The sequence below is a fragment of the Ursus maritimus genome, unplaced genomic scaffold (genome assembly GCF_017311325.1).
Source record: "Ursus maritimus isolate PB19 unplaced genomic scaffold, ASM1731132v1 scaffold_14, whole genome shotgun sequence".
In the NCBI taxonomy this organism is placed as follows: Eukaryota; Metazoa; Chordata; class Mammalia; order Carnivora; family Ursidae; genus Ursus; species Ursus maritimus.
In genome coordinates, this window is record NW_024423786.1 from 46,026,211 (window position 1) to 46,044,584 (window position 18,374).

The 18,374-nt window shown below is 43.1% G+C and overlaps 1 protein-coding gene across 1 annotated transcript; it reads left to right on the forward strand.

Moving 5' to 3' along the window:
* Positions 1-4,818: 4,818 nt before the first annotated feature.
* LOC103677166 (olfactory receptor 10H4-like) lies at positions 4,819-5,769 on the forward strand. Its single transcript, XM_008706405.2, has one exon. The coding sequence runs from the start codon at positions 4,840-4,842 to the stop codon at positions 5,767-5,769; it is 930 nt and encodes a 309-aa protein (XP_008704627.2). The 5' UTR covers positions 4,819-4,839.
* Positions 5,770-18,374: the final 12,605 nt, after the last annotated feature.

Below are 18,374 nucleotides of genomic sequence, written 5' to 3' on the forward strand. Positions count from 1 at the left end.
CCATCATTACTCGAATTCACTTGGATAATTTGGTTACATCCATATCCATTATTTCTGTAGCCACAGACTCACTGCTTTTCTTTGCTGGGGGCTCTCTGTCATTCTGATGAGGAGAGGTTGCGGGTTGTCCAGCCCAAATTATTGACTGGGTCCCAGGCCGCAGCCCCTTGTTTTATAGGATCTTAGGGATGTGGCCTTCTTTAAAGATTTTATTTATTTATTTATGTGGCAGCCAACCAGCGAGAGAGGGAACAGCTAGGGAGTGGAGAGGAAGACAGGCTTCCCAGCGGAGGAGCCCCATGAGGGACTCCTCGAACGCCGGGATCACGCCTCTAAGCCGAAGACAGTGGCTCAAGCCAATGGCTGCGCCACCCAGGCGCCCGGGTTGTGGGCTTTGGATTTTTCAGCCTACCGTAACTGGGAGGGGCCTTCGCTGATACCTGTAGGCAACCCTGTTTACGGGGTAGAGTCTCCTGTCCCCTGCGTAGGGGGATGGGGATGGGAAAATTTCTGAGCCGGTATTTGCTTTTGTTCTCTGGCGGCTTTCCCTGGCGGTTTTGTGCCTCTTCTGAGAGTCAGATCAGCAGCGGCCAAATTTCAGCCTCTGTCACAGAACAGAGGGATTGCGGCCCGTTCTCTACTAATGTTCTGGCCACTTTAACTCTGTTTCTGTTGGTGCTGCTCAACCCTGCAGCGTCCCGGGATGTGCGCCCCACACCCGGCGTCCCAGCCCTCACTTCCAGGGCCGGCGCGTCTCTGTCCTTTGTGTTTCTAACGCCGCCAGCCGCCCCGCGCGCTCCGGAAGCTCCCGGTCTCAGTCTGGATCCAGTGAGCACACCGGGATTCCGGTGTTCCCCGAGATGCCTGGTGGCACGCGCACCCGGCTACCGGTCTCAGTCTGCTGTTTTGCGAGTGACGACCACGAGCCCGCCCGCTCCCCCGTGCAAGTGGCTACCGCTTCCCGGCGCCCAAACGCGGCGGCTCCCTCCCCCTTCCATTTATCTTCCGATATCTGTGCACGGTTTCATGGCTCCCCGCTTCGTACCTCAATACTCAGCACTGGAGATGTTCATTTGTAGAGATCCAGATGCATCTTCCTGAGTCTCAGGCTGGTTCCGTGGTTGTTTAGGCTGGTCTGGTACCTATCCAACTCGACTCAGGGGACCGGCTGAAAACGGTGTCTCCTACTCCTCCGCCATCTTAACTCCTCCTCAACCCAAGCATTGACCCTTTTCTTGTCAAGCATTGTATCTAGTGTTTTATACTATTGCCTTTTAGATTATAACAAATGCACAAAAGAAAATAAACTATTTGTCTCCTGGAGGATGGTTACTGTTTATAATACCTCTCTGCTTTGGGAGGGATATACCCTAAGGGAGGTTTTATATCTTAAGATTTTAGAAGTTGAATAAGAGAGAGATAGAGAGCTACTGAGAGAGATAGAAAGAGAGAGAATGAACTAGTGGGATGGGAGTCCTTTTCATTGATCTGAATAGAAATTTGCATAAAGTTGGATATGGGAAAAAAATCTGCAAAGAAATGAAGAAGAAGAGGACTGGTTAACAGGGCAAATTTCACCTGAGAAGCGAAAGGGAAGGGAGAATGAGAGGAAGGGACCAGAAGTAGAAGGATGCGGACAGAGAGAAATGAGGGCTAGAAGGGGGAGAGGGTTCATGCTTGGGTCAGAACATAAAGGATGGTAAAAGGGTGTTGCTATCTGACATCTTATGGAAATCCTTTTCCCTTTTCCCCACATTACTTTCAGGAAAACACCAATTTCTCACTCCTGTTTTTACTTGAATCTATCTGGGGGTTGTGTTGTAGGCACAATGACATCTCAAGATGGCACAAAGGGAGGTCAGGGGTATGGGTATCCCTATTATGCAGATGAGAAATGTTGGTGGAGGTCACACAACACAGGAGTGAAGGGGTCCCATGGAAATTTAGGTCTGTCTGACTCCCATGCTCGGGTTTGGGAAAGCATTATGTCTGAGGATCCAGAAAGGGGGCCTTCTGTGGATCTAAACTATTACTCAACAATGAGGCCAGATCTTGGAGTTGGAGGCAGAAGATGTGTTGTAACATTAAACCCACGGCGACCAGTCATCTCATGAGCGTGCAAAGACTCTCATCAGAGGGTCAGTAAACAAAAACACACATGGGACCAAATACTAGTTTGATTATATCACAGAGAGGCAGGTGTTAATGTGGACTCTTTGGCTTGGACCACCAGGGAAACGAGGATAGGGAAGAACTTGACCACAGGAGAGGTGGGGCCCCCAGCCACCACTCATAAAGGGTGCAGGTCGCCGGAGGCCCTCTGATGATCCTCCTGGCCTCTCCAGACCCTGAGGGCAGCTCTTGCAGGTTGGTGTCCCAGGGAAGCCCGGGGGAGCAGCCTGCTGGGAAGTTGCAGGAGGGATAAAGCCCAAAGCATCTGTTCCCGGAGCTCCAAGGTCTGGCCCCACACCTGCCCCTGTTTGCTGCTGACGGCCTCAGGCAGGAGAGCTTCTTCTGCCCTCCCCAGCTGGCTGCTTCCTGGAAGAGACAGCTCAGGCTGAGGGGGACCAGGAAGGACAGGGTAGGTGGCAATACTTGGACAGTTGTGGGGAGCAAGACCCAGACTAGGGATGGGGACAGGGTCTGTGAGAAATATCATAAGACAAACTGAGGGCTTCAGAGGGGAGGGGGGTGGGGGATTAGGATAGGCCGGTGATGGGTATTAAGGAGGGCATGTATTGCATGATGCACTGGGTGTTATACACAAGTAATGAATCATGGAACATTACATCAAAAACTAGGGATGTACGGTATGGTGACTAACATAACAATAAAAAATTATTATTAAAAAAATAAATAAATGGGATAATAAAAATCTACCTCATTAAAAAAAAAATAAGACAGTCTCTTAGCCTTGGGCAGCTGCTGGGAATCCTCTCTGGTTGCCCATTCTGGGTCTTGGGTCTTTTACCCATTCTAGTGCCCTTGCAGGTTCTAGGTCTGCATTCTTGTTTGGGGCTCATTCTGCCCTCCCCCCCCCCATCCACTGGAAATGTTTATACGTGCCTGGAGGATCTTTTGGTTGTTCCAGTTCATGGGAAGGGAGGGAATGCTACTGGCATCTGGTGGGTTGAGGCCAGGGTTATTGCTAAACCTTGTACAATCTGGTATTCTTGTGGTCCATTTGTTCCAGTTGGTGAACCAATATGGTTATATTACTATTATTAACTCAGCCCACAGGTCATTTGGGTTCACTGTCTGTGTTGCACATTCTTGGGTTTGGCAAATGTATAGTTACTTGTACACACCATTATAGGATCATCCAGAATAGTTTCAGGTGCTCTATTTTTCTTGTGCCCAAATGGAATTATGCTAGAGTGTTCATCTGCTTTTGCTTCATTCATTCAAGATCATTTTATAGATACATTTATCCTGCTGTGTGTGCATTGAACTCTTACCTGGGGCTCCAGTAGTTTCCCCAGTCCATGTGACCTGCTGTCTACCCAATTACATTTTCCAAGCAGGCTTGTCTATTTCCCCACTACAAGCAAATCTCCTGGCACATCCTCTGACATGCTCCCTTCAGATAGGTGTGAGCAATTTAGATTGATGCACAGGAACACATGTCCTGGTGCACAGAGCAGGTGAAATCTATGCTTCTCCATTTTCTGTTCTTGCCAGCAGGCCACTAGGATTGCTTTCTCCCCATATTTCTGTTATTAATGGGTACTTTCTAGTCTGGGGAAATGAATAGGTAAGTGAAAGTCCACAGTCATTTTTCCTCTGTCCTTTCCTTGTCTAAAATCATGCTTTCCTGTGTCTGTGTTACTCCTACTGTGAGTTCTCAACTCATGTCCTTGGCTCATTTCTGCATTGAGGTTTCTCCTTCTGAGTGTAACTGGTTTCTTGTTTCTTATTTTTTCTAGATAGTATTCCCTGGTCAATTTTCAGCAATGCAAAAATTCAATAACTAAATATTTTCACAGAATCTCAGTTTTAGTTACTAATAATGGTAAGAATGAGAGTTATAACTCACTCAAGCCAAAGCCCTCTAGGGGACTCAATAGTGTATTAGCATAAGAAGTCCTGGGGCCAGATTGTTAAGAGCTGCTCATTATCATTTGTGTTCCTATGGTAATGTTATCTTACAATTGCGTTAAATTCTCTGTTTTGCATGAGTATTACCTGTGAAAATCAATGGGAAATGCCATGAGTTTGGGACCTTGATCTAGTCTTCTGTGGCTTGTGTTCTGTCTTTGCTGAAATATATTTCTTTTACCTTTGTAGGTAGTTGATCACATCTCTTCCCTTTCAATCCCGATATTCCTTCTTTCCTTATCATCCCCAAGTACCACTCCAGACTTTCAGTTCCCAGCTAATGACCAGCAGAGGCAGTGAGTAACCTTGGCTTGTTCCTGTTTCTAAAATAGTGCATTGATAGTTCCCCACTTCATGTACTATTTGCTAGTTTTGTGGTATATATTCTTAGTTAACTATGAAAGTCTCAGCTGGCGTTAGGTTGAGAAGAAGCTTTTAAAAAAATTTTAAGATGTGCATATGTCAATCATTATGTTGTATATCTAAAATAATACAATGTTATATGACAATTATATATCAACTTTTAAAATCATAAATAGAAACTGAAATTTGGTAATCTAGGATTGCTGCCTGGTTTGATACAGTTATATGACATTTCCTTTTTAGTTTATTCATGTGACTAATCACATGATAGGTTTCCTGATGCTGACTCATCCTTGTCCTTCATGGGATAAACCATGCACCTTCATATCCTTTCTGGTCTCACCAGATGCAGCATCCACGGCTGGTCAGAACTACAGCATGGTGTCTGAATTCATCCTCGTGGGCTTCTCCACCTTCCCGCTGCATCTCCTGCCTGCCTTCTTCCTGCTGTACCTGCTGATGTACCTGTTCACCCTGCTGGGAAACCTGATCATCATGGCCACTGTGTGGAGTGAGCACGGCCTGCACACACCCATGTACCTCTTCCTGTGCGCCCTGTCCACCTCCGAGATTCTGTTCACTGTTGCCGTCACCCCTCGCATGCTGGTTGACATGCTCTCCAGCCACCGCTCCATCACCTTTGTGGCCTGTGCCAGCCAGATGTTCTTCTCCTTCACATTCGGCTTCACCCACTCCTTCCTGCTCATGATCATGGGCTATGACCGCTACGTGGCCATCTGCCACCCCCTGCGCTACAACGTGCTCATGAGCACCCGCACCTGTGCCCGTCTGGTGTCCTGGACCTGGGCTGGTGGCTCAGTCATGGGGATGATGGTGACCCTGATAGTTTTTCACCTCACCTTCTGTGGGTCTAATGTGGTACACCATTTCTTCTGCCATGCGTTTTCCCTCCTAAAGTTGTCCTGTGGGAAGGAGACATCCTCTGTCTCCTTGGGTGTGATCCTGGTGTGTGTCACAGCTCTGATGGGCTGTTTATTCCTCATTGTCCTCTCCTATGTCTTCATCGTGGCTGCCATATTGAGGATCCCCTCAGCTGAGGGCAGGCACAAGACCTTCTCTACATGTGTGTCCCACCTCACTGTGGTCATTGTGCACTATGGTTTTGCCTCCATTATCTACCTCAAGCCCAAGAGCCCCCATTCTATGGACAGTAACACTCTGATGGCCACCACCTATACAGTCTTCACTCCCTTTCTCAGCCCGATCATTTTCAGCCTCAGGAATAAGGAGCTCAAGAATGCTATAAAGAAAAGTTTCCAGAGAAAATTCAGTTCCCTAAGCTCTTGATGGCCAGTTTGGTGGTGAGGAATATGATACAAGAACTGGGGATAATGATCATCTCCAGGGGACTGTTGTAGGTATTCAGTGTATGAAAATACTGAATAGGTATTGTTGGATGCACTCACAGGTATTGGAGCAGGCTAGGTATTAGTTTTTCCATTTGTTTGCCCTTTCCCTCTTGCATAAGCTCTAGCGATCCTCATCTCTGTTCTTGACCCCTGCGATGAACTCCATCCTGTTACCTCTAAGAATGTGTTATCTCTCGGTGGATGCGGTGGAAAGCATCACATAGATTTGCGGGTGGTAATGAACAGGGTTCTTCTCCAGTAGACAAGCAAGGGAGGAGTTTCACCTTCCCTCACCATAACATAAGCAAAAGTAACGTAATGATAAATATCACCAGCACTGGAGCTTTACTTATCAGACACCAGTGCTGTATAAGTGTTATCTCTAATTACAACAAATGCAGAAACAAACATTAGCAGTTTTTCTCTAAGGAGATGGTTGAATGTTTATAGTTCCTTCTGTCTTTGTGTGGGAGGGGGGTGGATAGACTCTAAGGAGGTTTCCATGTTGTGCTTAGTAGAGTGATGGATGTCAGACTATAAAGTGGAGAAAGTGAGAGGCAGAGAGACAGAGAGAGAAAGGGGAGAGGATTCAGTGCTTAGGTAAGAACATACAAAATATCAAAAGTGGGTTGTTATCTGACATGTTATGGAAATCCTTTTCCCTTCCCCCCCCACATTACTTTCAATAAACATCAATTTCTAATTCCTGTGTCTTACGTGAATAGATCTGGGGGATGTGTTGGAGGGCACAGTGCTAACTGAAGGTGGCCAAAAAAGAGGTCAAGGGTATGGGTTCCCCCTTTCACAGATGTGAAATGTTGGTGGAGGTCACACAACACGTGAATGAAGGAGTCACATGCAATTTTAGGTCTGTATGACTCTCATATATCTCAGGATCCAGGAAGGGGGATTTCCATTGGATAAGTTCGTAGTCAAGTTGTGGGCAGATATTTGATTTGCAGGAAGAAGATGTTGTATAATAATAAACCTAAGAATGGCTGTCACATATGAGTGCCTGCTGCTTGCCAGATGTGGGAATGGTTTCCTCTGCATTCACTCCTCTAGGGCTGAAAATAAATTATTATTTCTGCACATTTAGATATGACCCATATCTATTACTACTCACATTTTTGAAATGCAGAAAATGCAAATCTGAGAGATGATTCGTCCCCAGCCACACTGCCCTGAATTGGTGAGGCAGAATCCATTACAATCTGCATGTGTGTGCAGTTAGTGATCAGGAATGCACCTCTTTCGGGTGCCTGCAGAGAGAAGTGTGGTCCTGTCTGGGGGAGGAAGGCTGTCATTAGAAGGAATAGACACCTTTCAGGGAAGAAGGCAGGTGCAGCCCCAGGCACACACCCCTTTCACACAGCCAGAGATAAACACTGACTCCAGAGCAGCTACTGAGACACTTTGTCACATCAACATTGACAATGAGACCCTGGGGTTCCATTTCATTATTTTACAATCATTGGTGTTAATGACTAATCCCCACCCCACATCAAACCCCAAGATGTCCTTAAGCTCCCTGGTTCCCATGTTTTGGGATGAATCTTCTCTCAAAATTCTACTTTTTATGCAAACAATCAATCACAGAACAGTATGTCAAAAACTAATGATGTACTGTATGGTGACTAACAACCATAATAATTTTTTTTATAAAGGAGAAAAAAAATTTAAAAATTCTGCCCTTCATCTATATTTTGAAAGTTGTGTTCTCATTTCACGTAATACCCATTTCTCCCTAATATCCAACTTTTACTGGTGAATTGTCTATTCGGGTTGGTAATTTGCCAAATGTTAGTGGCATGTGATCTCTTTGACAGCTCACCCTCTTTATTTTGATCCTGTGAGTTTCCCACTACCATTGGCTGGGAAACCCTTAAGGATGACTTCAGACATGGAGCTGTGGTGTAACCCGCACATGGCAACCATCCCTGCTGGGGAAGGAGGGATGAAAGCCCAGTGGACGTGACTCAGGGTCTCTACTGAGCCCTGCCTGGGAGGACTTCCTGGAAGGGTCCCTCCCCACCCCCAACCATGGCCAGTCCCTCTGCAACATGGCGTTCATAGTAATGGTTTGTGCTTCACAGAGCTGCTCGGGTTATGTAAGATCATTCACCTCAAGTGCTCAGCACAGGTCCTGGCTCATAGTAAGGATTCAAAATAATATTAATAATTATTATGACTACTACTCTCAAACACCAATGAAAGGAGATCAGGGTCTGTGTTCAGCCACACCTGAGTTGAGTCCTACCCCAGAGCTTTTAGGTGCCTCCAGTCATTTTTCTAAGAAGGAAGGGAAAATTCAAGAAAAAACAAGTCCAGTCTTTCCTTAAAAAATGTATACTGTGATCTCTAATAAAAATATTCAATTGGAATAATCTGGTGCTGGTTGGCATTCCATCTTTGAAAGGATAATGCCCATCTCACATCACTATGCCCATTATGCTTGCATCAACTCTGAGCTGTGTGCAAGTCTTAGTAAGTATTACATGGTGGCTTTCTTCTTTTTATACAAAACTCTACCATGTTATCCACATGAGTTAAATAAATTTGAGAACTTGTTTTAAAACACTACTTCCAAATAAAATCCCCAAACCAATGCTGGGTTGGTTCCTTATTTTTTCTATAATAAAACTCTTTATATCTATCAATATTAAATTGTAATATTGTATTATATGTTTTATTGTATTATATTACACATTATATTACATAAAATTATTATATATTATATAGCATATATGTCATATATTAAAATCACATTAACATATACTCATATACAGTATGCAAGTAATACCATGTACTATTATATGTTATATTAATATATATTACCATTGCATTTTATAAATTATAGAATATAATATATATAATATATATCTATGTATGTTAAATATAAAACTTATCAGAATTAATATTATCAATAATAATATGTAAAATATACACAATATGTAATAATATTTACATATATTATGTCACATATAATACATTAGTATATGTTTATACCATATATTTTATATTATTGTATAATTACATAATATAAGTATACTAATCATATCTATGTCTTAAAAATATATAAATATAATACATACCACATAATATATAAAACATACACTATATATTATATAATATTAATATATAAACCATATTAACATTATGTATATTACATATACTATTGTATATAGTATTATGGTATGTAATATATAATTAAATATATATACCTTTTTATATAATGGAACAATACACATAGTATACTATAATCTACACTATATTGTAGTTGCACTAGAGCATCATTTACTCACTAAATTGAGTTTTTCAGGAAATTAACAAATATTTATTAAGTACCTACTATGTGTCAAGCATTGTAGGGCTGCAGTGGTGAGAAGGCAGGGACCCAGACCCCTGTCTGGGAGCTTACAATCTAATGGGGAGATTCAGGGGGGGAATAGAGTACCAACGTGTGCTGTACAACAATCATGCTACTCATAAATAATTTATAGGAACTACAATGAAATGCGGACAGCAAGCTCTCTGCGCCATGTGAAAGCTGTGAAATGCTCTCAGAGTGTCGAGAGCTGTGGTTTTACCTTCTCTCCCTCCTGGCAAACTTAGCGACCTTCCACACATTCTATGGAGGTAAAGGACTCAGCAAATAGAAGAGTCATAAGTACATGTAAAAGCTGGGCTTCCGCAGCCCGCAGCCCCCAGGTCAGTGAGCACACCACGTAAGAGGTGCAGACGGAGGCTCTGCTCTGAGAAGGCTTGGAGATGAGGAGTGGGATACTAGGACTGATGCGTCTGTTCCGTAACGGACAAGCAGCTTTTCCCATTCCTCCCTACCAGCAATGCGACAAAGCATCCCCTGACATGCTCCCCTATAGATTCCTGTGAACAACGGAGATAGATGCTCAGGAGCACAGGTGCTGGTGCACAGAGCACAGGAACTCTGAATTTGCACCCTCTAGTTCCCACAGGCAGTGCACGAATATTGCTTTCTCCCCATATCCTGATCAGCACTGGACACTTTCTAATTTGGGGCATTGAATAGGTAGACACTACCTATGAATTTTCACTGCATTTCCCTTTCTTTCTCTCCCTAACCTCCCTCTTTTTTTTTTTCCTTTTTAGCATGTTTTCCTTTTCCTGTGCTACACCCTCTGTGAGTTCTCTGCTCACACCTTTCCTCATTTCCGTGTTGAGCTTTCTACTTCCTGTAGATGGAACTGACTTCTCCTTTATTCTACATTCTATTCCCTGGTCAGTTGTGGACAATGAAAATGATCTTGCCCCACCTTTCCATCTCCCCTTAACTGGATCCAGGACATCTTGTGTTGAACAAGCACTCCTCGTGTTGATGTTTTCATTCTTTCAAAATCACCTAATGTTTGTGCTTCTGGAGTTTAAGAAGTCCTTCTCCACTCTTAGAGCAACAAAATTCTTCCCCTGCACCTTCTCCTATTAACGTCCTAGCATTCTATTTCGTATTTAGTCTTGAATCCAGGAATCCACCTTTGTGTGTTGTCTTGGGCAGAAATTCAGATGGACTTTCCTTTATAAAAGGACCAATTTTGTTTCCCAGAGTCCATAGTCTGTCATGGTTCATTCCCCCATCTTTTAACCCCCCCTTCCTTCTTCCCTTTCTTCTCCTACCGGCCTTCCTACTTCTTATGTTCCATAAATGAGTGAAACCATATGATAATTGTATTTCTCTGCTTGACTTATTTTGCTTAGCATTATTTCCTCCAGTCCCGTCCATGTTGCTGCAAATGTTGTGAAAACATTCTTTTTGATGGCTGAGTAATATTCCATTGTATATATGGACCAGATCTTCTTAATCCAGTCATCTGTTGAAAAATTATTATTAAAAAAAAATGAAAGAACATAATAGGGGGAAAAAAGGACCAATTTTCCCACCACAAACTCTTAAACAATCCACCTTTTCCCTTTGATTTGTGCTCCTACCTCTATCACATCTTTAGCTGTGAATCATGTGGGGAGATTTTCTGAGGTATCCAATCAATTTGATCTGTGTCTCTGTCTGTTCCAGGTTCACATTTAAAAATGACGATGATGTGTAAAGTTGTCCTGTGGGAAGGAGACAGCCACTGTCACCTTGGACGTGGTCCTGGTGTGTGTCACAGCTCTGATGGGATGTTTATTCCTCATTGTCCTCTCCTACGTCTTCATCGTGGCTGCCATATTGAGGATCCCCTCAGCTGAGGGCAGACACAAGACCTTCTCCACATGTGTGTCCCACCTCACTGTGGTCATTGTGCACTACAGTTTTGCCTCCATTATCTACCTCAAGCCCCAGGGCCCCCACTCTATGGACAGTAACACTCTGATGACCACCATCTATAGTCTTCACTCCCTTTCTCAGCCCGATCATTTTCAGCCTCAGGAATAAGGAGCTCAAGAATGCCATAAAGGAAAGCTTCCAGAGAAAATTCAGTCCCCTAAACTCCTGATGGCCAGTTTGGTGGTGAGAAAATAGGATGGCAGAGCAGGGAATAATAACGACTCTCTCCATTGGACTGCTGTAGATAGTCAATATATGAGAATACTAAATGGGTTTGTTGGATGCATCCATAGCTGTTGGATGTACGGTAGGTATTTGTTTTTCTTTCACTTTGTTTGCCTCCCTCTTGCATAACCTCTAGTGTTCACCATCTCTCTTTTTTGACCCCATGTGATGAAATCTATCCCATTACCTATGTCTAAGAATGTGTTATCTACCAATGGGCCAGTGGGGGGCATCACATGTGTGTGTCTGAGCACCGATACACAGGGTTCTTCTCGCATGGATAAAGAGGGCAGACCCTCCCCTCCTCCACCATCAGGATAAACAAGAGTAAGCATAATAATTAATGGCACCAGCACTGGGCCTTTTCCTATCAGGCAGTGTCCAACATTGTATAAGTATTATTTTTCATTATAAAAAATGCACTAGAGAAAATAAACTATTTGTCTCCACGAAGACGTCTGATCTTTATAGTTCCTACTGTCTTTGGAGGGGATAGACCCTAAGGAAGTTTCTACATTGATCTCAGTTGAGTGAAGGATGTCTGAATATGAAGTAAAGAGAAAGGGAGAGAGGGAGGGAGAGGGAGAGAGTTGAAGGGAGGAGAGGGTTCGGTGTTTGGATAAGAACATACAGAATATTAACAGTGTGTTGCTATCTGACATCTTATGGAAATGCCTTTCCCTTTCCCCCCCATTACTTTCAGTAAAACATCAAGTTGTCATTCCTGTGTTTTACTTGAATCTATTTAGGGGATATGTTGGAGGGCACAGTGCTGTCTCAAGATGGCAGAGAGAGGTCAACGGTATGGATACTATTATTAAGCAGCTGAGAAATGTTGGTGGACGTCATACAACACTTGAATGATGGGGGTCACATGAAACGTTAGGCCTGTCTGATTCCCATGCTAGGGGTTTGGAAAAACATATGTCTGAGCCTCTGGGAATGAGGACTTCCGTGGATCTAAACTATTACTCAAAGATGAGGCCAGATCTTGGAGTTGGAGGCAGCAGATGCATTGTAATGTTAAACCCATGGCCACCAGTCATCACGTGAGCATATAAAGACTCTCTTCAGGGGCGCCTGGGTGGCTCAGTCATCAAGCATCTGCCTTTGGCTCAGGTCATGATCCCTGGGATCGAGCCCTGCATTGGGCTCCCTGCTCAGCGGGAAGCCTGCTTCTCCCTCTCCCACTCCCCCGCTTGTGTTCACTCTCTCTCTGTCAAAGAAATATATAAAATCTAAAAAAAAAAAAAAGACTCTTATCAGATGGTCAGTAACAAAGGCCCACAAGAGACCAAATATTACTTTGATTACATCACTGAGAGCCATATGTTAATGTGAATTCTTTTGTTTGGACCACCAGGACAACAGGGATTGGGAAGAACTCAACCACAAGGAGAGGTGGGGCCCCCAGCCACCATTCATCTTATAGACATACAGAAGCAACTATTATCACTCCTGAGACAGGGGCATAGGGGCTGTGTCTTAGGAACTGAACAAAGATCAAATGTGTTTGTTACTAGAGCCCAAGGATGCATATACTAATGTGGATTCTCTGGCTTCGATCACCATGAGAACAGAGATAGGGTAAATCCACCAAGAGGAGAAGTGGGACTCTCCAGTTTGGTCAGAACAGTGAACACATTCATCGACCAAGAGAAAGCATTCTCTAAGACCCAGCTCTAAATTACCCTTATTCTGGGAAGCCTTCCATCTGCCTTGACTTCATGGCAGAACCCTGGAATCCACTTTGGGCTGCTCCAGCTCCTGCCTTCCCCCCTGATGCTGCCTTGACCCCAAGGATTTGAGGGCATCTAATCCTGTCCTGTCTCCCTCAATACTGGGAGCTCCTAGTCCTCGGCAGCTGCTGGGGCTCTCTGGGCAGAGAGAGACAGCAGGGAGCCTCAATTGTGTTGAGTGTTAGAGGAAGGAGGAGAGGCTGCGGGTCCCGGAGGCCCTCTGATGATCCTCCTGGCCTCTCCAGACCCTGAGGGCAGCTCTTGCAGGTAGGTTTCCCAGGGAGACCCTGGGGAGCAGCCTCCTGGGAGGCTGCAGAAGGGATAAAGCACACAGCATCTGTTCCGGGAGCCCTGAGGTCTGGCCCCACACCTGCCCCTGTGTGCCGCTGACAGCCTCAAGCGGGAGAGCTTCTTCTGCCCTAACCTGCTGGTTGCTTCGTCGAAGAGACAGCCCAGGCTGAGGGGACCAGGAAGGACAGGGTAGGTGGCAATACTCAGACAGTTGTGGGGAGCAAGACCCAGCCTGGGGATGGGGACAGGGCCCCATAAGACAGGCTCTTAGCCCTGGGCAGCTTCTGGGGATCTTCCCAGGTTGCCCACTTTGGATCTTGGCGTTTTACCCAACCTAGTGCCCTTTGCAGCTTCTAAGTTTGTATTCTTGTTTGAGGCTGATCCTGCCCCCAAACCCAAAATGTTCGTGGATACCTGGAGGATCTTTTGGTTGTCCCAGCTCATGGGAAGGGAGGGGATTCTACTGCCATCTGGTGGGTTGAGGCCAGGGTTGTTGCCAAAGGTTGTTTAATCTGGTATTCTTGTGATCCATTTGTTCTAGTTGGTGACCCAATGTGGTTCCATTATTATTAACTCAACTCAGAGGTTACATTAGGGTTGACTGTGTTACTCATTCTGTGGGTTTTGACAAATGTATAGTGACATGTATACACCCTTACTGCATGGTCCAGAATAGTTTCAGGTGCTCTAATTTTAGTGTGCCCAAATGGAATTATGCTAGAGTGTTCATCTGCTTTTGCTTCATTCACTCAAGATCATTTAACAGGTTCCTTTACACTGCTGTGTGTGCATTGAACTCCTACCTGGGGACCCAGGAGTTGCTTCCAGCCCATGTGACCTCCCTTATCCCAGTTCCTTTTCCAAGCTGACTTGTCCATTTCCCCACTACAAGCAGTGCTACCTAAACATCCTTGACATGCTCCCTTCAGAGAGGTGTGAGCCATCAATATAGGTGCTCAGGAGCACGTGTCCTGGTGCACAGAGCAGGTGAAGTCTGTGTTCTCCAGTCTCGGTTCTCGCCAACAGACTACAAGGATTTCTTTCTGCCAAAATTTCCATTAGCACTGGACACTTTCTAGTCTGGGGAAATGAGTAGGTATATACTGAAAGTCCCTGGTGATCTTCCTCTGTCTTTCCTGTCTTAAAACCGTCATTTTGTGTCCGTGTAACTCCTTCTGCAAGTTCTCTGCTCGTATCCTTGGCTCATTTCTGCGTTGAGGTTTCTCCTTCTGAATGTCACTGGTTTCTTATTTCTTCTAGATAGTATTTCCCGGTCAATTTTCAGCAATGCAAAGGCTCTTTTCCCAAATTCCACCTGCCTATTCATGGATCCTTGATATACTTTGTTGAACAAAATCCTTCGGGAAACGTTCATGTCTGTTTCCTTTCCTGAGCAGTGAACATTTATCTCCAGAGAATGGCATCAGCACTTACAGAAGATACGCTTATGAAATTCAAATGCTCTTTTATACATAAAACATGTATATACATATTTCGTGTATTTTTTAAGTTGCTATTTCAGTCCCGCTAGTTAACATATAGTATAATATTAGTCTCAGGTGTTCAATACACTGATTCAACACTTCCATACAACACCCGGTGCTCATCACAACAAGTGAAATCCTCAATCCCCATCACCTATTTCTCCCACCCCCTACCCCTCTACCCTCTGGTAATCAACAGTTTTTTCTCTATAGTTAAGAGTCTCTTTCTTGGTTTGCCTCTAACTCTCTCTTTTTTTCCCCCTTTGCTTCTTTGTTCATTTCTTAAATTCCATACATGAGTGAAATCATATGGTATTTGTCTTTCTCTAACTGGCATATTTCACGTAGCGTAACACTCTCTAGCTCAACCATGTTGTCGCAAATGGCAAAATTTCATCCTTTTTGATCATTGAGTAATATTCCATTGTGTACATAAACCACATCTTCTTTACCCAACACTTGAGATGTTTCCATAATTTGGCTATTGCAGGGAATGCTGCTATACACATCGGAGTGCATGTATCCCTTTGAATCAGTATTTCTGTGTTCTTTGGGTAAATATGTAGTAGTGCAATTGGTGGATATAGGGTAGTTCCATTTTTAACTTTTTGAGGAAACTCCATACAGTATTCCAGAGTGGCAGCACCAGTTTGCCTTCCCACCTACAGTGTAAAATGGTTCCCCTTTCTCCATGTCACCTTAATATTTGTGATTTTGAGCTTTGGTTAAGAACTCCTTCTTCACTCTGAGATCCCAAACCTTCTCCTATTAACTTTATATTTCATTTTATGTGTGATATCTATCTACCCTGGGTGTGGTCTTACACAGGAATTCAGATTTGCACAGATTCAAGAAATGACCATTTTTCCCACCACGAACCAGTAAACAATCCATTCTTTCCGTTTGACTTGTGCTCCACCTTTATCATCTGTTGGGTTTAGTGTCAGGCAAGGATAGTTTCTGAGATAGCCAACCTGTGTGATTCCATGTATCATAAATATCATGCACATCTGCTCCATTGTCACACTTTTTCAAATGATTCCAAGTCTATACGGACTCTCAGCACGGGGAGGGATATCTCTATCTCTCTTGTGTAGTCCATTTTTAGAAGACCAGTACAGCTTTTCACTGACTTTATTTTTCAGAAGGAGGTTTAACTGTTTCCTTGGCTGCGCAGAAGCTTTTTATCTTAATGAAGTCCCACGCGTTCGTTTTTTCTCTTGTTTCTCTTGCCTTTGGAAATGTGTCATGAAAAGTGGCTGTGGCTGATGTCAAAGAGGTTGAAGCCCATGTTCTCCTCTATGATTTTGATGGATTCCTGTCTCACATCGAGGTCTTTCATCCATTTGGAGTTTATCTTTGTGTATGGTGTGAGAGAGTGGTCAAGTTTCATTCTTTTGCATATAGCTGTCCAATTTTCCCAGCACCATTTATTGAAGAGACTGTCTTTTTTCCACTGGATGTTTTTTCCTGCTTTGTCAAAGATTAGTTGCCCAAAGAGCCGAGGGTCCATTTCTGGGTTCTCTATTCTGTTCCATTGATCTATGTGTCTGTTTTTGTGCCAGTACCATGCTGTCTTTGTGATCACAGCTTTGTAGTACAGCTCGAAATCCGGCATTGTGATGCCCCCAGCTTTGTTTTTCCTTTTCAACAGTTCCTTGGAGATTCGGGGCCTTTTCTGGTTCCATACACATTTAAGGACTATGTAGTTTCTAGAATATAGATCCTTTATGTCTCTGGTTAAGTTAATTCCGAGATAACGTATGATTTTTGGTGCTATTGTAAATGGAATGAATTCCCTAATTTCTCTTTCTTCAGTCTCATTGTTCGTGTATAGAAATGCAACTGATTTCTGAGCATTGATTTTGTATCCCGCCACATTACTGAATTGGTCTATAAATACTAGTAAATTGGGGGTGTAGTCTTTTGGGTTTTCCATATAGAGTATCATGTCATCTGTGAAGAGAGACAGTTTGGCTTTTTCATTACCGATTTGGACATCTTTTATCTCTTTGGTGACTAACATAACATAATAAAAAATTATTATAAAAAAAGAAGGAGGTAAGATAGTACTTAAATTTAACTTCTTAAATAGTAAATGCAGTTGCACTGAATATAATTTGGGGGAGAACTGACATAATTGGTATATTAGCTCAATCCATCCAAGAGAGCACATTGGTTTCCATACTTTCCATGTACCCGGACCATCTTCTACATATCTATCTGTGGTTAAAATTTCTGTGCTTGGAGATATTGCATGTGCTTAGTTAATTTCTAGATATTCTAAACCCGAGGCTTTCAAACTGTGATATGAAGATCCTCGGGGTCCTGAAGACCCTTTTTGGGGCCATCAGGTCCTTACTCTTCCAATGAAAGTGAGGATGTGTTTTTGTCTTATGCCTCAACTAAAATCACATATTGCTCCAGGCTGAATGAAGGACATACAACCGTAATCTTGTCTTCCATCCAGCCAACATTGGCCAAATTTGCAAAAATGTAGAACAAAGCCAGACTTCGCACTACATGAGTTTTTTAAAAATGCAGTTGCTTTGCTAAAGTGTCCCTTATATTAACATGAGTTGATTGTTCCCTTAGATTGAATCAAAGGTTGATTATTGTTCTTTTCCATGTGTTAATAACTAAATATTTTCAAAGAATCACAGTTTTAATTACTAATATGGTAAGAATGGAGAGTTATCACTCCCTCAAACTATGGCCCTCTAGGGGACTCAATAGGTTTCTAGAGTAAAGAAATCCTGAGGCCAAAATGTATGAGCACTGTCTCATATTAGTCTGTGTCACTATTGGTAATGTTATTTTATGTTTTCCTTAAATTCTATCTTTAATGTAATGATTATGGGTGTAATTTCATGGAAAATACTGTGCCTTTAGGAAGTTGATCTCGCCTTCTGCAACTTGTGTTCTAGCTTTGCTCAAATACATTCCACCTTCATTCTTTCATCTTTTAGGTCAATGATCACGTCTCTTCCCTTCTGATCCTGATATTCCTTCTTTCTATATCTTTCCTCAAGCACCACTCCTGGCTTTCTGTTCCCTGCTAATGAGCAGCACAGACAGTGAGTACCCTTGGCTTGTTCCTGATTCTAAAACAATGCACACTTAGTTTTCCACTTCATGTAACATTTGCTAATTTTGCAATATCTATTCTTAGTTAGCTAAAGAAGGCCCAGTGAATTTCGAGTTGAGAAGAAGCTTTTTAAAAATCTTTATGATATATGCATTTTGCAGTATATATAAAATAATGCAATTTTATATGTCAATTAAAAATCAATTCTAAAAATCATAAATAGGAATTAAAATTTAGTAATCCAAGACTACTGCCTAGATTGATGTAATTAAATGACATTTATTTTAGTTTATTCTTGTGACTAATCACATGATAGGTGTTCTGATGCTGAATTATGCTTCTCCTTCACGGGATAAACCAGGTACCTTCATTCCCCTTCTGGTCTCACTAGATGCAGCATCTGAGGCAGGTCAG